Consider the following 21,509-nt stretch of genomic DNA (forward strand, 5'->3'; position numbering starts at 1 on the left):
ACCCAAACCCAAACCCAAACCCAAACCCAAACCCAAACCCAAACCCAAACCCAAACCCAAACCCAAACCCAAACCCAAACCCAAACCCAAACCCAAACCCAAACCCAAACCCAAACCCAAACCCAAACCCAAACCCAAACCCAAACCCAAACCCAAACCCAAACCCAAACCCAAACCCAAACCCAAACCCAAACCCAAACCCAAACCCAAACCCAAACCCAAACCCAAACCCAAACCCAAACCCAAACCCAAACCCAAACCCAAACCCAAACCCAAACCCAAACCCAAACCCAAACCCAAACCCAAACCCAAACCCAAACCCAAACCCAAACCCAAACCCAAACCCAAACCCAAACCCAAACCCAAACCCAAACCCAAACCCAAACCCAAACCCAAACCCAAACCCAAACCCAAACCCAAACCCAAACCCAAACCCAAACCCAAACCCAAACCCAAACCCAAACCCAAACCCAAACCCAAACCCAAACCCAAACCCAAACCCAAACCCAAACCCAAACCCAAACCCAAACCCAAACCCAAACCCAAACCCAAACCCAAACCCAAACCCAAACCCAAACCCAAACCCAAACCCAAACCCAAACCCAAACCCAAACCCAAACCCAAACCCAAACCCAAACCCAAACCCAAACCCAAACCCAAACCCAAACCCAAACCCAAACCCAAACCCAAACCCAAACCCAAACCCAAACCCCAAACCCCAAACCCAAACCCAAACCCAAACCCCAAACCCCAAACCCCAAACCCAAACCCAAACCCAAACCCAAACCCAAACACAGAAAATAGAAAATAGTCTTTTAAAGTATTTTACTTGCTGGACTTTTCCAAAAGACTCATGGCTGGTTTGTCGTGCGGATGATTCTCTAAGAAATTCTCAAAAATTTCTTATGCCCATCCATGTTCTCCTTCTCCCATCAATGCCACACCTTCATTGTAATTCAAATATTGAGCGTGACCTTTTTTACCTCCAATTCATACATCCATTCATCGGCCACTTCATGACTCACATCATGCAACAATTCATGCACATCACATGAATAATAACAAGGGTGATCGACAAGTTTTGGAGAAGTGATGACACAGCCACCACCACTTTGGACATTCGTCGAGTTGGTTCCAGCACCTTGTCAGGTGTTAATTCTAAAGTGTCAATAAATCTCGTAAGGAAGAATCCTTCTGTTGCTTTTTTTGATGACATCGGTCACGAGAATTGGAACATGCATGGATCGTGCCAATTTGGTGAGTTGTTCCAAATTATATCTTGCGCTGCTGAGAACACTGAAATTCTTAGAATCTTTGGTTCCAACATTTCCTGCCAAACTTTGTTGTCCACAAATGACAAAGATCAAAGACATGTTGTCAATGAGAGTTGGATTTTTGGTATAGATCGACAAGTGACGCCATTTCTGTTCCTTAATGGACTTGGTTTTTGCCAAGAATTGTAATGTTGCCTTATTTGCTTTCATTTCATGATTTATCTGATGACTCGAAGCATTAAACGCCAATGTAATGGATCCTCCTTCAAAGGACAAGTCTTGAAATGGTTTGAACTTGTTCAAAAACATCGCTCAACATTTGGACCACAAGTTCAGGTTGGAAAAATGACACAAATTCATTGAAACCTTCCATGTGAACGTTCAATAAGGTCATTCTCTTCATTTCCAAATGAAGCGAAATTTTGTTTCCTGTGCTTCTCTCTTTCGAAAGGTTGGTGTTTGTTCCATTGATGTCAATTGTCGACCACTTCGACTTGGTTGAGAAGATCCCTTATTGGAACTTGCATCTTCTGAGGAATCAACACTCAATCGGTGACTACTACTTTCATGATCAATATGTTTCAACGAATCTCCAACCGAGGATTGTTTGGAACAATCTTGCACATCAATCGTTGCGTGACAGTTGGCAGCTTCTTGTTCTGCACTCTCCGCTCCTCCGTATCGAGTTCCAACAATAAATGTGAAGGAATGAATGCTCGATACATTTTAATCTTTTTCACCATGTCCATAAATTGTTGTTGCAATTTAGGCAGTAAGATGGAATTTTAAAAAATTTGCTTCCCTGCATTTGCATTACAAACACTTGTCAAGTACGTAAAATCAAAAGGTGGTGAAATGACATCTGGCACCGAACGTCGATTACAATAATCTGTTGACAAACCATGTTATAATATTGACACTTACAATATTGAACATCAAATTCAAGGTATAGATAATAGTAGGAACACCTCCTAAATCAATTACTCCAATACATTCTTGAAAAGCATTACAAGTATAAGTGGTGGTGACCACTCCTTCATGAAATTTCTTTTCAGACACAAAGGCACGATAAACCACTGTTTCTGTATAATTGTAATCTCTCAACTTGTAGGAGAATCCCAATTGACCTGTCACCATCTCATTAGAAATGGCAATTTCTTTCAGAGTTTGATTCGCATATTCGACAATAGACAAAAATTGAGAATCCCTTACTTTAGAACTGAGTTCAGTAAGGGTGGGAGAGAAACTACTCAACCAAGTGGCACTTAAAACGAAAGTGCTGCAGAGAATTAAGGAACAGACTAAAAAGATGAGACAGAAACGAATGGAGAGATGGAAAGAGGAAAAGGAGGATGTTTTGTTGATGAAGAGACTCTCCTTGTCATCTTCAGTATCTTCTAGGTCTTGAGAGAGTTGTTGATGGTCATTGTTTGAAGCAGGTTCTCGAATGGGTGTTGGTTGGTAGGAATTTGATCATGTTGTTGTTGTAGTCCAAGACAAACTTGTAGAGGTTGACAACAGATGCGGTTGATAGGAATGAACTTGGAAACCAATAGTTACAGCGAGAGGATGGAGGGGTTTTTTGGAAAAATTAACATCTCCTAGCTTGTTTACTCTCATATATTTTGCGGCAAAACAGAATTAAAAACACAAGACATTACGTTACCACCTGTCAAACTTGTTGCCATTACGTCCCATACAAAGCCATCGAAGAAATAATGCATGCTAAAACTATTTCCTCATCTTGTCCTTGAATGATTCCCAGAGATATTGTAGTGACCTGTCAACAAGCTTCTTTTCACTTTCAAAGTGAGAGACAAATCTCGAGTGAAGAAATACTAAAATATAAAAGGAAATAATAAATAATTCTGATCTCTATGGAGTGTCATGAAAGATTGTTCGAATGGATCTACAAATATATGTGTGCTTCCATAATTTCAAAAAGAAGAACCAACCAAATATCAATACTTCTCAAAAATGTCGCACTCTCCTCATCACATTGTCATTCAAAAGTGAAACTGCCAATTGTTTGAAATTCAAATTATAAGATGATTCAAAAAGTGCACATGTCTACAATAGAATAAATGTGTATTAACAACAACAACCTTAATGTTCACACTCATCCTTACTTTTGTGTGGTTGAACCTCTTCCTCTACCACCACCTGTGGTTGCCATTCCTCTTCCAGCAGACATTTGTGCAATTCCACCTTGTACGGGTGTCATTCCCACAGTTGGCGTCATGCCCAAAGTTGGTCCTGCCACGAGTCCAACTGTAACCAATGGTGTTTGTTGAGGAATTGCAACACCTCCACGGCCTAGAGCCATTCCACGAGCAGCTGCCATTGCAACACCAACGGTAGCACCAGAGACACCTCTTGGAGTTGTTGTGCTGGTTGTTGATGATTGTTGTTGAGCTTGTTTGGTTAATATGGACTTCACTCGGGAATCTTCTGCTGGTGGTGGACCTTCGACAATAATTGAAATAATATTCTCTCCACGAATTAAGAGAAAACCTAGTGTTCTTTTCTGTTCAACTTCTTCACCATTGTTATTCTTGGGAATGATTTTTCGGAATTCTTCACAATCAGCCATGACCATATTCATGAATTTATCAAAGGCCATGAATTTACCGACAATTTGTCTTCCATCTTGAAGCGTTATTCTCATTCGGTAATTGAGAAATTGATATAATTTAGAGGTTTTTGGCATGGACTGGAGATTGAAATTAAATCGTGATGGTGATGACACATGGTGTTTGTTCGTATGTTTTACATAAATATTACAGAATATAAACAATCATCGGATGAATGATTTGAGATTAGTTGTGGTGTGAGCATCATATTGTGATGGAATTCCATCATCATATTAATTTATAGAAACAAATGGCCAACCAGCAACATCATCATTATAATGATGTTTAATCAATAATCATCATAACATTGATGTTTAATCCAAATCAAATCATTCATCACGATATTTATAATCATTTCATACATTCCATCATTAAATCCAAAATTCGATTCGATCGTGTCATTATGATGAACAAAATACATTTCGGAACACATGTTCATAATGAATGTTTTGCAATGAGAAAATTCACCTACCATTTTTGTGTTGTTAATTTTTTTTTAATTGAACGTGTATCTGAACCTAATAGAGCGCTCTTTATTAATACTTCCAACACTTATACAGAATTTGCAAAAAGGAAAATTTGAGGTAAAGAAATATCATTCACGTGACATCCATAAGCTACAATTTTACAAAATTTCAAAAGAAGCAACACAAATGCATCCATTAGTATGTCAATTTCACACAATCCGTAATATACTTACTTGACAAAAATTCAAATCTCACCAACTTTACATTCATATCATATGTCTTGTTAAATTCATAAATCAATGATGTTCCAGATTCTACTTTTGGTACAGTAATTTTCTCCACAACAAGTTGAGAGGTGGCTCCTTCTGTTGCCTTGTCATCCTCTCCAAACAAAAAGCTCACTCGAATATGCTTTACCTGAGAATGAATACTATCTGGTGTATGAGTTAAATTAATTCTGAATCCAGAAACGACATATCCTCCTTCAGGTGATAAAATTAAATCCAAACAGTTATTTTCCTTCACATATTTGGACTCAGCCTTCAATTGAACTCGTTGAATGGTAGGTTTTGATCGAAGAATTTCATCCATTGTGGCTTGTTGTTGAGAATTGAGGAGTGGAATTTCTGATTTGTGTAAATTGGTTTCGTCATTAATGACTTTACCATAAATGAGAATTCTGCCAAGATGCAAGAATCGTGTCTTGCGAAGTGTAGTAGAATTCCTGAGAGTACTGGTTGCACCATTCTGAAGAATTGACTCGTTTTGAGTGTTGGTAATTGCCAGTGAGCTCTCTGATAATTCCATTGTTGTTGCTTTTGACGAGGATATTGTTGATTCACTTGACAATTCCTGTGACGTCTCCAGGGATGGTAATTTCACAGTCATTCTTACCAAACGACACATAGGCTCATATTTTTGCTCGTTCTGTGATGTCAGAGCCGTCATATGGTCAGAAAAATTGAACTCCAACATGTCATTTGGCTTGCTGGCACTCAATTTCCACGATGTAATGCTCTTAAAGCTTGGTAATCTTTCAGCAATGGCAATATCAAAAATAGGAGCATCCTCATTGGAATAACCTAACTGATCAACGAGAAGTACCATTCGAGAGAGTTTGACATATGATTGTAATACAATAATGATAGTGACAGAATCAATGCTGGGAGGGGCATACCAATATTCCAATGGAAGAATATCAGGTGGAAATAAGATAGATTCAATAGGTGGCGACTTGGGAGCAGTTTCAACTGTACTCAAAATTCCACTTCCAGGAAATTCAGAACAAAGAGTTTCTTTGGCGTGTTTTTTCATCATTTTTCGAGATTGTGAAATGGGAGGGTACAATTCTGTGAATAATCGAGAAATATTTTTGGTGGCAAGTTTCGATTTTCCAGTTTCAATTTTGATGTGTTCTTGAATTTCATGAATCATTTCTTTTTGTTTTTGAATGTTAGAGAAACATTCCATGCAAACATTGGAGCTCTTCCAATTGTATTCGATAATGTCTGTTTTGGTTTTGGACATGCAGTTTTTACAGAATGCATGTCTGCAATAGCGGCAAGAGGATTTTCGAAGCTTGATACTTGTTTTACAGAGATAGCAATTTGACCTTTCTAAACTCTTTCGAATCGATTTTTCCACTTTCGAGTCTCTGGAATAAATATATTGATTGGGATCGAATTTGTCAATTTTGTATCCGTGTTGAATGAGAAGATTGTCTCTTTCACTTGCTGTGACATAGAGTTTCAAGCGAGCTAATTCCAATTCGAGAGCGTCAGTAAAGGTCATTTCTGAGGTTGGCGTTGGTACTTTGGTTTGAATAAATTTCAAATACTTTTCTAAAGATCTTGTCTTATCATTACGAAGCTCTCTCAATGATTCGTCTTGATTATTGATCATTTCAATGAGCTTGTCTCGTAATCGATCATGATCAGCAGCAGTGGTTTTTGAAGTTTGAAGGAATGTTTCCAAATTATCAGCATTTGTTGGTACATTCTTTTGCTCAAAATAATCATCGAAAATTGTATCAAAAGTTCGTGACAACTCGTTATCGTTTCCTAAAATTTTAACTTCTGAAGAAGTGTCATCGAGAGCCATAAGATTTGAATTGCTATTATTCATGACTGAGGAATTGGTAGTTTCATCAAAGTTGTGTTGACTTGCGGAATGTATTTCAGAGAGTGAATTCTCGTCATGAGTAAACTCCACGGCAGTTCCATCTTTAACCATGTCACTGAAACTCACTTCATTTCTCTCAGTTTCTTCCTCTTTCTCTACTTGCTTTTCCAACTCTTTAATTTCCTCTGCCTTTCGTTTTGATACTTCTTGTTGTTGCTTCTCCAAGTTAGAAAGCACTTGCTCAACTTCATTCTGTGACGAAGCCCTCAATAATTCTAAATAAAATTCTTTAGGTGATTGTGCAGGATTTAGCAGCGTGTCAATGGTTCCGAAAAGTTGGATTTGTCCTATTGTCATGCAACTACATGGAGGAATACCGTAGAAAATAATTCTCACCACTCTCATTTTCGAGCTGGCATCACTGCCTTCAAAATCATAAAGTGAAGAATTTTCGGGAATTCCTGATATTTGAGGTGGTAATGTATACAATAATTTAGTGCCGTCCTCACAACGAGGAATATTCAATTCTTGAAAACCCATTAAACAGTCATCAATGTGAGTACCAACAAAAACATCCATCTTGGATGGAGAGGTGGCATCATTGAGGCCATGTTTGATGGTGAGAGCTAGCTCCGTAACTCGGCAATAGAAAGGTAAATAAATTTGAACTTCTATAAAATCAAAATCTCTTGGACATATCCATTGATGAGAGAATCCACTTCGAATGAGTGCTCTTTCTTCAGTTATATTGTATTCAATTTCTTTTGGAACAGACTTGAAAATAAAGGTCGGGTAATGACTGATATAACGAATTTCTCCATATTTGGTATTCACAATATGAGAGGGAAAATATTTGGCCAAGTTCAATCCTAGAAACATTTCGTATTGTTGTTGTCGAATTTTGTCTTTGAGCACATTTTGAATTCTTCTCTCAACAATGAGTTTAGTATTGTTTGGTGCTGCTCCTAAATGTTGAGCGAATTCACGCATTGGTGACGTGTGCATGGCAACAGTATTTGTGTACAAAGTGGCACAAACATCTCCAACATTGACATAAATTTCAGCAAGCTTCAATAAGAGAACGGGATCAAACTGATCGCGAACTTGTTGAAGAGTATAATTCAACGATTTCCAACTCTCTGTAAAATCCCCTGAAGGATCGCATAAAGAAACTCCTAATTGTCGACATTGTTCTGCAATAACTTGAATGGAATTAAAGAAACAAATTAAATTAGTACGATCAAGAGAGTCCGCACAATTCACCCTAAAAATTCCATTTTGCTTCTTCCACAACTTCATATCTACAACGGTTCCATGTGAAGAGACGCGCATAATGCCAGTGGTGACTCCTGCTGCTCGCAACTTGGGTGAAATAAGTTCCCACAATCGCTTAACGCCCTTGTCAACGCCTTCTTGTTTGTGAATGGTGTGCCAATCGAATTCAATCATTTCAAGTTGATCGATGGCCATCAGTTTTTTCACAACTTTTAGAGATTCTCTGAAATGGTACGTTAAATTTCCTTCTTCAGAGTGGACCTCTTTGGCTCTGAGTAAATTGATAATGGTAATTGGAAGATTGTGATATCGTTCAACAATTCGTTTGTAGTAGACATCAATGTTTTCATAAGGTCGATCAGATATAACTATATTTGCATCTTGTACTGCATTGTTAATTTCACTTCGCCTGTTATTATGAGTAAAGTGCATAGACACATTAAGTGGATGAGACAAGTGTAGGTACGGTAGTACCACGCATATGATATTTAAATTGTTTACAATGAAACCATTACATTATCATAATTTGTTATTGCAGAGGAGTGAAATAATCATATGATGAATCCCAACTTTTCACAAAAAACCTACCAATGAATGGGAACAGTTCCTCTCCTCCAAACAAACGTGCTGAACATGATTGTTCCATTATACACTCTCCACATAATTTGTTCCGATTCATATTCATTTCCAGGGCTTGATTTATCATTTAAACCTCTTGCATTGTATCTTGTTCCCGGATTGAGACAGCTCTTTCTACAAATAATGGCCAAATTAATACTTCCAAAATTGTCACCTCCATTATTTCTATTGCTGCTGCTCGTGTTTTGTGAAGTTGTTGTCATGCTGAATTCATCTGAACCTTGCTGTCCTTGAAACAAATTTTGCCCTCTTGTCAAAATGGCTTCATCTGTTTCTTTGCATTGAATAGGACCAGAAGATCTTGCAACTCCTTGCAACAAGACACAACACCAACTTCTCATTCGAATTTTTCTAAAACTCTCAGTGAGGTGAGTATTCCAACAAAATTCTTCAGTGTAATCTTGAGGTGAATGAGTCGAAGGAAAAGGTCTTGTCAAGTCATATGTCTCACAATAGAAATGAAGTCCCTTGAGTTGAAATTCGGCCATGAGTTCACAATTTTTCACTTCGGCACGAGTGATTTTGTGTGGATATTGCAACGGTATCGTGATGGTTTCAGTTTCTCGAACTGTGTAAACATGATGCGAGGGCGGTAGTAACAAATCGAGGCTCACTTTGGTACAAATGAATAAATATCCACACGTTCCGATGACTGTGTATCCAATAATTGCGTGACATTTTCTGTTGTTGGGTGTGGTGTGAAAGGAATATTGTTGTTATCACATGAAACCAATTCAACACAGAGATGAAAATTATTGTTGTAATTGTTGTTGACGACATGAAGTATGTTCGAGTTCACAAATATGTTATAATAATTTTTAAATTGTTGAATATCATCATCAGTTATTATTATTAAAATCATAATAATAATTATAATTTTAACATCATCAAATCATTTGGAATTTCATGAATCATTCAACAAATGTTTTTACCATTAAATTTCATTCTCCCACTACTTACGTTACACTTTTAATATTCTTTTTATCCTTCGCTAGAAATTTCAAAGCATCTTGCGGAGTGCTAAAGAGATCAACATTCGGTTGTCCCGTATATAACAATTGACCTGTATATCTTTCAATCGTAATAATCTGAGTGTCCCTCCGTCTCGATAGTGAACTAATGATATGGAAAGAACCACTCTCCGTCTCGACAATTAAGTGTTGAGTTTCTCTCATCAATATAGGTTGTTAGGCAAAAGATGAGAATTTTTTCTGTTTGAGATGGTGTGTGATGATTAGAATTTGAAAATAGTTGGTTTGTTTAACAACTTGAGGCTAGTTCAAAAGAACAACAATCGGAGGTGGATATTTGTTTGCTTTCTTGATGAACACGAATAAAGGAAACGAAAAACTTCATCTTTTGTGGAGTATCAAAAAGTCCATGATGAGAAAAGGAAGCTTGGACATCAATTTTGGAAAAAATGCTCAACAAATCAGCACACGTGTTGGCTTCATCATCCTTCTGTAACAAGAGATTATTATTGGCTTCAGCAGCTGGTAATGCTTTTGGTGCGAGTACACGGGTAGTAAATGTACCAGTTTTACAACATCATAATTCCATCTCAATTTCTGCAGCAGCTCAAACTTCTTTCATCGGAACCACGAGAGCCTTCTCGACCCATGCCACAGTGGGCTCAGCTCATCAACAAGAACACATTACCTCATCATCACCAGTATCCTTCGGAGAATATCATCAAAGAACTCAATATTGTGGAGAAGTTAATCAGGAATCTCTAATTGGAAAGTCAATCAAAATCAATGGATGGGTGGAGAATATTCGAGTGATTAATCAACATGAGTGTGTCTTCTTGACAATTCGTGATGTTAGTGGAGTCGTACAAGTCATTCTGAAAAACAAAGAATGTATGTTGTGTTAGCAAATATCAATCGTGTTGGTGTTGTTTCAAACATTATGATTATCATTTTGATTTTATTGCTCACATACACCAATGTTAACATGACATTTTATTATCACTATAACGGATACAACAATAATAATTATTGAAAAAACAACTGATTATGAATAATATTCATTTTCTGATGAATTTAATGTGAATGGTATTTCTATACTTTTTTATTGATTTACTACTCAACCTTAGTGATTGACTATTTGAAAGAAAATGAAGTGAAACCTGAAAGTGTCGTTTTTGTGAAGGGACAAGTCAACAAGCGTCCTCAAGATATGATCAATGAAAAGATGACCACTGGAGCTTTTGAAATTGAGGCCACAGAATTGGTGCTCCTCAATAGAGCCAAGACCTTGCCGCTGCAATTAGTGAATGCCGAAGAAGAAATTCGTCTCAAGTACAGATATCTTGATTTAAGAAGAAGACAATTGGTCGAAAATTTGTCCATCCGTTCAAAAGCTTTGGCCATCACACGAAAATATTTTGGAGAAATGAACAGATTCCTTGAAATCGAGACACCCACTCTTTTCAAGTCCACTCCTGAGGGAGCTCGTGAGTTTCTTGTGCCTACACGCCAACGTGGAAAATTCTATGCTCTCACTCAGAGTCCACAGCAATACAAACAATTGCTGATGGTTGGTGGTATGGACAGATATTTCCAAATTGCAAGATGTTATCGTGACGAGTCGGGAAGAATGGACAGACAACCTGAGTTTACTCAAATCGATCTTGAGCTCTCCTTCCTCACACAAAAGGATATTTATGTGCTGATTGAGAACTTTTTGAAAATGTTGTGGAAAGAAATTTTGGGAATTGATATCAAGACTCCATTCCAACAAATGAAATACAGAGATGCCATGGATGTAAGTAGTAGTATATACGTCATAATATATTTTAGAACGATGTAAATCTGACTGACTTTATAATTAACAACTGACATTAATGGTGCATGTGAAAATATGATTTATGTCAATTTTTTTTGTTTGATACAATCATTAATGGCAAATCACTCACACAGCTTTATGGCAGTGACAAGCCAGATTTGAGATACGAAGATTTGAAATTTAGTAATGTCACTGAAGCATTCAAAAATGAAAAGTGTCATATTGATGTTATTAATCAAACTCTTGCAAGTGATGGTTTTGTATATGCACTCAAGGCAAAACAGATTGGAGGCTTAATGACAAGAAAGCAATCCGATCAAATTGTAGAAAAAGCAAAGAGTGTCGAAAAAACACGTCTCATCTTGGCCACCAAGATTGGCAGCGAGCCAACATTCCTTAATAACAAGCTCACAGAAAAGCAGCAACAATATCTTCGAGAAAAGCTCCAACTTGCCGAAGGAGACATGCTCATTTTGTCTGTTGACCCTGATTGGGAAACCACAGTCAAGGGATTGGGACGAGTGAGAGAACAATGTGCCAAATACATGACTGAACAAGGTATTTACCAATTCAATACCGTTGAAGAGAAGTATAGATTTTTGTGGGTCATTGATTTCCCACTCTTTGAAAAGGCCAAAGATCAATTCGGTCAGGCTCATTTGCACACCTCACGAGGACTCTCGAGTATGCATCATCCATTCACTGCTCCACATCCAGATGATATCAATTACTTGTATAGCAATGACGTGAAAGATATTTTGAAGGTTCGTGGACAACATTATGACTGCGTGTTGAATGGTGTCGAATTAGGTGGAGGATCCATTCGTATTCACAACGCCGACATGCAAAAATATGTTTTAGAAAAGGTTTTGGAATTGGGTGAGGAGAGAACAATGGTGAGATTTGGACATCTTATTGAAGCATTGAGTTATGGAGCTCCTCCACATGGCGGTTTGGCACTTGGTTTCGATCGTTTGGTTGCTCTCATTTGCGGCGAGGAGAGAGCCAAAACATTGCGAGATGTGATTGCATTCCCTAAGAGTGCTTCTGGAAATGAAATTATGACACAAGCACCAGGACAGGTGGAGCCTGAACAATTGCAAGAATTATTCATTAATGTTGTTGAAGAACGTTAATCTTCCAAGTAAAAACCATAAATGTTGAATCATATTTTTTTGAATTAATAAATTAATAAAGAAACAATTGTAAAAATTATTTAATATGCAGATTCCAATTTTTAAATTGTCATGTAAGAATGAATATTCGCACACGTACGGATTGTTGTCGCAACAAGATCCGTTAGAGGGATATTATATCATTATTAACTTCCGATTCATGTAAAAATTCGTTTTTGTCAAATGAAATTATGAAACATATCAAAGTGATGCCAAATCTTATTATTTCGCACTATGATCAATTTCCTCCGCAGACTCGGAATAATTTCTCTTCAATACAAATTGTTTTTTAAAGATATCAGCCTGTAGAGTTTGTAGAAATCTCAATTCCCGTCTTGCTCTTTCCAACAACGGACCAGTTTCCACAACATTTATATTCTTTCTAAATTCTTTTTTTGTTTTTTCCAATATGAAATCACCCAGATATGCACCATCATCAGAGTCCTCCCATCGAGGCCATTGATAACCCACTCGGAGCAATTTTCGGTAGAGAATGAGAATTTGAGAACGATTGGCTGATCGGAGAGAAGTGTTCATTTTTTTCTTTTCAATTTTTTCATCATTGTGTGAATCAAGAACGCCATGAAATGTCAGTTTGAAGTTTTTAAAGTATCGAATCCCTCAGAAGCGCTTTCGTCTTGTTCATTCTCCTCATCAAGGACGTCTTCTTCATCGTCCTCCTCTTCAAATTTTTCTTTCCAAACTCTCATTTGTCAATAATCCTCACAATATTCCAACCAACGATCAGTACGTCCAATCTTTCCTCAAACAGCAAGTGCTTGGTGCTTTAACGAAATTATTTCAAAAAAGGAATTGTAATTCTATTTAAACTGTAGATAATAATCATCATCATCGGGGATGTCAAGTTGGTAACGAACAATATTTTGAAACTTCCTTTTTAAAAGACGCCATCATCCACAATCTTCCATTATTGGTATTTCATATCTCTTTGTACTAGTTCTGTTTTAAATCAATTCACAATTTATTCTAACCTTGTCAATTTTCATTCCATTTTCACAACAAATTCCAAAATTCGAATTCGATAAAATTTCTCTCAAAAGATATGCCATCGAACCATTTCCTTCCAAAACATCACAAAAAAAACAAAGACTCCATTCTTCGAAACATTCTCGAATGAAACTTTTACTCTCCACTCTACTTGTCGTCTTATCATTGACAATTTTATTGTTGGCGACAACCCAAACTTCTTCTTCAGCGGTTCATGCGGAAGGAATTTCCCTTTCGACCTACATTCCAAAGAAGCACAAGAAACATGTCGATCGTTATGGCAAACACACAAAGGTAAGAAAGCATCGACATTCGTCGCATCGTCGAAAACATTCTGCATCTCGTCGACATGCTAAGAAAGGAAATGTGGAACATTATGTCGATGTGGATGGAAAACATTTGCGTTCGTATACACCATTTTCGCATAAACGTCGACACGATCAACTAGCAAAGAAAAGACGACATCATCACAAGAAGAGAAAACATCATGCCAAACGTCATCATAAGAAACACTTTGGAAAGAAGAGAAAACATTCATCACACAAAAGAACAAGACACCACTCTCATGGAAAGAAGAGAAAGCACTCACATAAGAAAACAAGAAATCACAAGAGATGTCATCACCACAAAAAGAACAAACTCGATACTTACAAAAAGAAGAAAAGACATCATCACAAAAGAAGACACAGAAAGAATAGCCACAAGAAGCATCACCATAAAAAATCAAGACATCACAAGAAGAGACATCATCACAAGGGACTTCATCATAAGAAGAACAAAATGGAGACTTATCACGAGTAATGATTGATCCAAAAGCATAATTTTGAGAATTCTTTAAGCATTTACGTTTTGACAATTTTCAAGCAATATTTTGACATTTCCATAAATCCACAACTTGGAACAAGAGTGAGAGTTTTTTCCAAAAGAAACTTTTTGAATTCACCACCACTCCCCTTCATTGCAATGATAATTTTGATATCAACCTACAATTTTCCCAAATAAATTTATCGAGTACTTTCTTAGTGTTTCAACAAAATTCTAATCCTGTTTCAATTTACTTCCCTGCACCAAACTATTGTTCAGATACAACACAATGACCATTCCAAATAAAGAAAATGTCACTAATCGTGAATATTGAATAGGGGAGAAGAGACGTTGGGATTGATCAATGATTTTGTGAATTCGAATCAGAACTCGATTAAATGTGTTCTCAGCGCTTGTTTTTCCTACAACAAGTGAAATGGCCTTTTTCAACATGACCGTTTCTGTGGTACCATGTCCCTCTGTATACCATTGTTGAATCACAGAAGGATCCAATGAAGAGAGAGCCAGCTCAGGATTGTAGTCATCTTCGTTTTCTGTTTCAACCCAATTATCCCAATCTTTCTTGAATGGATTTGATGGATCTTTTGATAATTTAGTCCAAAAGTATGATTTTCGTTTGAGAAGAGTGATTTTGATCCAACGAATTCCAGGTTCAAAGGTCAACTTTCCAATATCATCAAATAATTTAAGATCAAAGGAATACCACCGACCGGAGGATTTGCCTCTAAAACTGATGGCATCTCGATCGGTCATGTGAATACTCAATTCAGTCGCATTGGATAATTCTACTGTTAATAAAACTTTGTCACGTCTTTGTGCCCATTTTACAATTGGAATCAGATACTCTGGAATTCCAACTCGTTCATACATGTAAATTTTATGTTCTATAACTACGAGTTCACTTGGATTTGAGAGAATTTTTCGATAATTTAAATTCTTAAATCCACTTTGTCTGCCAATGAGTCTAAAATTTGCATTATTCAATATTTGTTCTCCTGTTAAAAGGTGTGTAAACATTTCTTGATGAATGGTATTGAGTGTTGTATTGTCGAGAATTTCAAGTTTAGAATACGAGTACTGATCACGATATAGGTATTGAGAAACACCATTCATTGTCACATGCGCATCCATATGAATAAGAACAGGCTCCGTACTATTTCTACTATTGTCAAGATAATCATGTAATTTCATTAAGCCTCCAGCTCCGTAATAATTGAGCGAACTCACATGCAAGAAAAGTGAGCTCGAAAAAAGAGAACCAGTCAACAAGAGCGTCGCAAAAGCAATTTTCACAATATTTCCACTGTGAGAATGTAAATGATGTTGAGAGAAATTTCATCAGAAGGTCATTATGGAATTCCATAATATTGAAATATAATATTGTTTGTTTTTTCAATATTATATAATATGAAAAAACAGGCCAAGTAGTTAAGCGTGTGAGAAATAATAATAATTATACGAAAAAATCTTCAACCAACCTTAACAACGAACTCAAGCCAATAGCAGCTACCAAATTGAACAATGGCAAGGCATAGAAAATAAATCGTAGCTCCTTATGAGGAAGGAACGAGTAAAGAATAACAAATAATAATGCACCACAAAACATGGTCCCAATAAGTACCAATTTCGAAATTTTTGTCGTGTCATTCGATTCGGATCGTGATCGTTTCAATCCTCCCAATGAAAATGGAATAAATGTGAGAGCACACAGCAAGGACCGAGGTAGAGCTGAAGTGAAATACCAATGGAACGGTAATGCTCCCCAATGAATACTCTTATTTTCTACGGTGTTATAGAGGAACACCTCCCCTTCGGGCCAAATAAATCTCCTCCAAAAATATGAATCGACCAATATCGAATAGATGACGCCCGACACAATAGACGTAACTCCAACCCATATACCGGAGAATAAATGAATTTGTTGAGTGGAAAGACATAGAAATGCTAGAGGCACAATCAATACAAATACATCACTCCTAAAAACAACTGCGGTAAAACCAAGCAAAAAGAACATGGATTTTACATGATTCCTTGTCCAAAAACCAAATGCAATATATACTAATATCAGAGCAAATGTATTTGGTAATGGTCGTGACATGTAAAACAGCAAATGAAATTGAACCAAGTTAATAATATTAAAGCAAAGAGCAATGGATGTTCCAAATCTGATTCGAATTCCATTTTTGAAAAATTGATATCCGGTAAATGATAAGCATCCCAACACAAATCGCATCAATAACAAATCCGATGGAGCATCTGTGGATATAAATGAAAACATTTGAAATATCGGAAAGAGTATTGGACGAACCATCTGGACCAAAGTTGATACAATACTCGCTCCAATAAAAGTACGTGGTACTACTCCCGGAAAAAACATGTGATCAAAATCGCTTGTACTCGTTTTGCTCAAAATATCAAATGTAGCTTGAGTATTGAAACTCTCTTCCACTTTGGTAAATGGACAAATAATAAAATGTAACATCATGGAAGCAAATAATCCTAAATCACTCAACAATAGCAGCGGAATTTGATGATGACGGCTACTTGTTGGTCGCTTGTTGTTTGTTTTTAAATTTTGGAGTAATTTTCTCTCATCGGAATCTTCACCACCATTGCTTGCGGTGGCTCTTTGCGATGAGACTGATGATGCTCCAGTAGTGGAATCATCATCATGGAGACTCTTTGGTTTGCTCATTTTTTTTTCGGAATAACCCAAATACCCATTTTAATCCTCAGGGAAGTCAAACAAAATCATTTCGAAATTTCCAAACACAACAATGCAACGTTCAAATTCCACCTCTCTATTTCTCTCTCATGACAACAAGAACGAACGAACTTTCACAGCGATGGTTTTGATCAAAGAAAATTTGTTGTGAATTCATTTCCATAAAAATTCACATCAAAAAAAATGAATTTCTTCGAGTCTTGTCATAATGTTCCATTTTTCAATTTTTGGAACCCCGATGAAGATGGAAACAAGTGGCTTGTTGTAATGCGTTGTGGAAGTATTTTTGTGATTCTATTTTGATGAATGGTGTGTTTGAAAAAATTTCACCAGAATATGTACGACAGGATTGGAAATACACTTTAGCGAAAATGGCAACTCTATTTTAAATTATGGATCGATACAAACCCCAAATCCATGGAATGATAAGCTAGTTCTTGCTTCATTTCAACAGATGGATGACCAAAATAACGTTTGGGAAGTGAAAAAAACAGCAACGGTATCTGTTGGAGCATTTTGTGTCGCCCAAATGTTTCCTGATTCGAGTTTTAAGAAAATGAATGAACTTGTTTCCATTTCGACAAACAATCATGACTGTCGAATATCAAACCCTATCTCCTAACATTGAAGAAGATACAAATCATGTCAAACCGTTTTGTTTTTTTGGTACATGGATGACTATTTTACATGATACATTACAAGTGGAGAATGATCAAGAGAATCATGGTGTGAAACAAGATGAAAATATTAATGTCTACAACCCATCGTTTTGTTGGTATGATTCTTGGGATGATAGATACGATCATTTCCTGTGGTTTCCAATCTTAATGCTGGTGGATGTGTGAGGACTTTCAAGTATAAGGCCACTTTTTTGGAGAATAATGTACTGAGAGTTGAGAAGCATTACGAGTTGGAGTACTGATCAAAAATATGAGCGAATACGATTCATCAGACTTCATAATGAATGAAGGCATCCTAATGATTCACTGCGGTATTTCCTGTAAATGATCAATTCTGAAATTTCATGAATATCCATTATTTCATATTCATTAACAACACTCAAATCAGTCACAACCAATACACAGAAAGAAGGTCGGTAACAACAACAGTGGTTGTCAACAATAAAACACAAGGATTCTCTTACCGATCATTCAATAAGTTACACGAGGGCCCCATCAAACCTGCAGCCGCAGCGAACAGCCATTCAGCCAGGATAGTCCTCGCTGCCAAAGTTGTTGACATTTTAATAACAATTGATCACCTAATAATTAGCTGTGCTTGAATGGTAGATGTTTAAATTTTACTCCTCATAAGATTTTTCCCTAAGTTTGAGAATGTTGGCAATGAATGGATGGAAAAAGGCATCAAAACAATCTCCAGAAACCAAAATTAATTTAGGACATGGTGTCTCTTTTGAAGTTGGAATTATTCCTGTTCTGACTCTTTTGGCTGTGTTATCAGAGACTTTTTTTCTCGAAAAAATTACTGGATAAATATCATAACCTTCAATATCCAATAGTGCTTTGTTATAATAATCACATAATTGTTTGGGTTCGAGTGTCCTTATTTGTGAATCATCATTCATAAACTTATTTTGAACTACAAATAACACTTTCCTCCCACCAGAAACAAATACAGGCAAAAATCCATCAATACCTTGTTGATTCGGTTTTGCCTTTGTGATTACATTATGCATGTTTTCGTTCTGAACAAGTGATTTAGAAATTGTTTCTACAACTTCAACATAACGGTAGTAGGCTTTTGTGCCAATATTGGTGGTCAAAGTCATATGAGCAAGCTTATCTGTCATATGTGCTCCTTGAAAAAGTTCACCGACAGTAAAAGTATTTACAGGCTCAATTGGTTTCAGTTTGAGAATATAGTTCAGTTTGCAGGTAATTGTTTTCAAACATAGCTCTTCGAATTTTTCCCAATCCGGTTTTGTTGAAGTATAAACAAAGTCGTTGAATAAGCTTTTTGGAATTTTCTCATTTGATTCTGAAAGTTTATCAATAGCAAGAAGTGGTATTCCAATATGGTCATTAGTTTTGTAAATTCTGCCTTGGCCAGATAATTCTTCAACTCTCTTTTCATATTTGAGAGCTTTGTGAGTGCTATATGGAAATCCTGAAAGAGTAAGTATGGATAGATATTGATAAACATCTACTTCATCGCTTGGTTGATATATCTTATACACCTCTTTCACAACATTACCGTAAATATTGCTTATTTTTGTTTCTAGTGGCATAGTTGTATTGTTTTTAATTTCTTTGGCAAATCTAACTGCCCATTCTAAATGTCTAGGGACAACACCAATGATACTCCAAAAAATCTGATACTTTGGTGTATAAAATTCTATTAAATCTTGCTCTTTCATAATAATTTCGACATCCTCTTGTCGCAATGATGGTAGTGGGACAGTTGTTATTTGGTAGTCAGTTGGTCCAAATTTGGCATCGGATTCCATTAACGTTCCTGAGAATGATGGAAATAAAATCAATCCCTGTTTTTTCTGAAAGTGTCTCATATACCATCCAATTTTATGTTGTAATTGTGTATTCAGATTTTGATTCAGTCTGGTTACTCTTTGATATTCATCAAATGCGAGAATAAGAGGTATTGGCATCGATTGCTCGACTTTCAATTGTTCGTGCAATTTTGAGCTTATAATTCGGAGAAGTTCATATAAAAAATAATCATTAGTTATTTTTGGTATTCGTTTTGCAATTTCTTCTCCTTGTTCAAAAGCAGCGTAAATGATTCTCGATGAGATTAAAGAAATAATACTACTGTCTCTTTCAACATCATTTTGCAAAACAAATTCATTTGTAAAGTTGAAGTAAATGATTGAAGAATTCTTAAAAATATATTGTGGTTCGGCCTTCGAAAGAATTTTGACAACCTCAGACATAATACGAGTCTTCCCACTCCCACTTCCACCTTTGGCAATCAAAATAGTTAAGTCTTGTTTGTTAATTTTTTCTTGTTGACTTGCTTTGTATTGTCTTGCACTTAAATCTAAAATTGCTTGTTCTCTATTCAGCATGCCATTGAAAATGAGACGATCTAGATAGCCATGTGATAAATCTCTCAATTTTAGCTCACTGATCTCTTGCAATAAATACAATTCTTCATCAGAAAAATTTGGAATTATCTCTATATATTTGTCTGGAATGTATTTCGGTTTTGAGTCTACCAATTTCCGTTCATCCCAATAAAATGTAAAACAGTTGCACAAATTTCACGTGTGGGATTTTCATGAGCAAGATTAGTGTACAGTTATCCAAATTACTTACGTTTAGAAACGATTTTCAATAATGGTAATTGTATCTTATTTTTCTCTATCAATTTGTCTTTTATCCAATTCACTACAGTTGTGCAAGTGGATAAATCAATCTGGTTTTCAAAAATTTGTTTCACGATATCATTTGCAGAGAGTTCATTCCCATTTTGTTGAGCTTTTTCGAGTTCGTACACAATCTTTGAGAGAGTTGTTCCATCAAATTTTGCATCATAGAAAGGCTGAGCTTGCTCTATGGTTAATCCAGCCCCACCGTTTAGTTTTGATTGGCACAATGCATCCTTTGTTTGATCCTTGTCCCACAAACGAAAAAGTTTGGGCATTAATGTTTCATTGACCCAATTAACAACAGTCTTGCAAGTGCTTGAAGGAACTTGAGTATAGTCTTTGCTTTGAGACAAGGAGGCAATAGCAGCTAGCCTTCCGACCTCTTTGATATCCTTTACAATGATATAATCAGACGATGCAGCACCACAACCAACCGCTAATAACAACTCTCCCATTCAAGAAATGTCCTCAATTTCATTTGGGTTGAGATCATGAGAAGCAGTTGGTTGTTGTACATGGTTGTGCTCAGCACCACTTCCGTTTCCTCCCGATACGGAATAAGAAAGACTTTTTGTTGTTACTTCATCTTTTGCCAACAAGGAAGATAATGTATGGAAAGAGGGTACGAAAGTGTTCCTTGTATGATGATGATTGGACAAAGATTTCCGAAGCGAGAGGTTAGAGTCTGAACCAAGTGTATCAACACCAAAAACTACACCTCTGAAAAATCGAGAGAAAGAGAGTGTGGATGAGGAAAGTGGATCACGAAATAAATGGCGAGCAACGTTTTTCATCAGAACTTCAAAATATTTTTTTTTGAAAATTCCAACTGAATCAATACAAGGCGTTCAGCGATAAAATGACAGTGCGGAGATACCCCTCTCGACGGAAAAAGTTTTCAAAAGTATCGTAAAAAATAAAAGTCGGAACAGCATAAAAGCCGGATCAAACATACAAAACACAACTTTATTGATTCTCAGAACTGATCTTGATGTTTAATCTTTCTTATTTCTTCTAATTCTTATTAAAGAACACCAATACACACGGTGGCTGACACAAGTTGTGGTGTTTCCGATCATTTGCCGTTAAATCAAAACAAAAAAAATTATCGGCCATGAATAATTTATTATTTTCATCCCTACAAGATGAATCTTCCGTTTTGGTCATGTTCTTCTTTTAGAAGACTCACTCTTTGTGAAGAATTGCTGAAATCATCAACCTTACAATT

The 21,509-nt window shown here is 36.5% G+C and overlaps 8 protein-coding genes across 8 annotated transcripts; 2 read left to right on the forward strand and 6 right to left on the reverse strand.

Moving 5' to 3' along the window:
• Nucleotides 1-1,166: 1,166 nt before the first annotated feature.
• On the reverse strand, nucleotides 1,167-1,583 carry FDP41_009836 (uncharacterized protein; the record flags this gene model as incomplete). The annotated part of the gene is made up of 1 exon (XM_044713837.1): nucleotides 1,167-1,583. One exon carries the CDS (start codon nucleotides 1,581-1,583, stop codon nucleotides 1,167-1,169), a length of 417 nt encoding a protein of 138 aa, XP_044556329.1.
• Nucleotides 1,584-3,310: 1,727 nt separating this feature from the next.
• On the reverse strand, nucleotides 3,311-4,382 carry FDP41_009837 (uncharacterized protein; the record flags this gene model as incomplete). Its single annotated transcript, XM_044713838.1, has 3 exons — nucleotides 3,311-3,344; nucleotides 3,404-3,987; nucleotides 4,380-4,382. 3 exons carry the CDS (start codon nucleotides 4,380-4,382, stop codon nucleotides 3,311-3,313), a joined length of 621 nt encoding a protein of 206 aa, XP_044556330.1.
• Nucleotides 4,383-4,459: 77 nt separating this feature from the next.
• Nucleotides 4,460-9,584, reverse strand: FDP41_009838 (uncharacterized protein; the record flags this gene model as incomplete). Its single annotated transcript, XM_044713839.1, has 4 exons — nucleotides 4,460-4,524; nucleotides 4,608-8,179; nucleotides 8,359-9,090; nucleotides 9,370-9,584. 4 exons carry the CDS (start codon nucleotides 9,582-9,584, stop codon nucleotides 4,460-4,462), a joined length of 4,584 nt encoding a protein of 1,527 aa, XP_044556331.1.
• Nucleotides 9,585-9,829: 245 nt separating this feature from the next.
• Nucleotides 9,830-12,335, forward strand: FDP41_009839 (uncharacterized protein; the record flags this gene model as incomplete). The annotated part of the gene is made up of 3 exons (XM_044713840.1): nucleotides 9,830-10,271; nucleotides 10,508-11,178; nucleotides 11,334-12,335. The coding sequence occupies 3 exons, from the start codon at nucleotides 9,830-9,832 to the stop codon at nucleotides 12,333-12,335; spliced, it is 2,115 nt and encodes a 704-aa protein (XP_044556332.1).
• Nucleotides 12,336-12,596: 261 nt separating this feature from the next.
• FDP41_009840 (uncharacterized protein) lies at nucleotides 12,597-12,911 on the reverse strand (the record flags this gene model as incomplete). The annotated part of the gene is made up of 1 exon (XM_044713842.1): nucleotides 12,597-12,911. The coding sequence occupies one exon, from the start codon at nucleotides 12,909-12,911 to the stop codon at nucleotides 12,597-12,599; it is 315 nt and encodes a 104-aa protein (XP_044556333.1).
• Nucleotides 12,912-13,508: 597 nt separating this feature from the next.
• On the forward strand, nucleotides 13,509-14,183 carry FDP41_009841 (uncharacterized protein; the record flags this gene model as incomplete). Its single annotated transcript, XM_044713843.1, has 2 exons — nucleotides 13,509-13,676; nucleotides 13,740-14,183. The coding sequence occupies 2 exons, from the start codon at nucleotides 13,509-13,511 to the stop codon at nucleotides 14,181-14,183; spliced, it is 612 nt and encodes a 203-aa protein (XP_044556334.1).
• A 237-nt stretch (nucleotides 14,184-14,420) lies between these two features.
• On the reverse strand, nucleotides 14,421-16,902 carry FDP41_009842 (uncharacterized protein; the record flags this gene model as incomplete). The annotated part of the gene is made up of 2 exons (XM_044713844.1): nucleotides 14,421-15,510; nucleotides 15,686-16,902. 2 exons carry the CDS (start codon nucleotides 16,900-16,902, stop codon nucleotides 14,421-14,423), a joined length of 2,307 nt encoding a protein of 768 aa, XP_044556335.1.
• Nucleotides 16,903-18,232: 1,330 nt separating this feature from the next.
• On the reverse strand, nucleotides 18,233-20,736 carry FDP41_009843 (uncharacterized protein; the record flags this gene model as incomplete). Its single annotated transcript, XM_044713845.1, has 2 exons — nucleotides 18,233-20,124; nucleotides 20,229-20,736. The coding sequence occupies 2 exons, from the start codon at nucleotides 20,734-20,736 to the stop codon at nucleotides 18,233-18,235; spliced, it is 2,400 nt and encodes a 799-aa protein (XP_044556336.1).
• Nucleotides 20,737-21,509: the final 773 nt, after the last annotated feature.

This window comes from Naegleria fowleri (assembly GCF_008403515.1).
Source record: "Naegleria fowleri strain ATCC 30894 chromosome Unknown tig74, whole genome shotgun sequence".
Classification (NCBI taxonomy): domain Eukaryota; phylum Heterolobosea; class Eutetramitea; order Acrasida; family Naegleriidae; genus Naegleria; species Naegleria fowleri.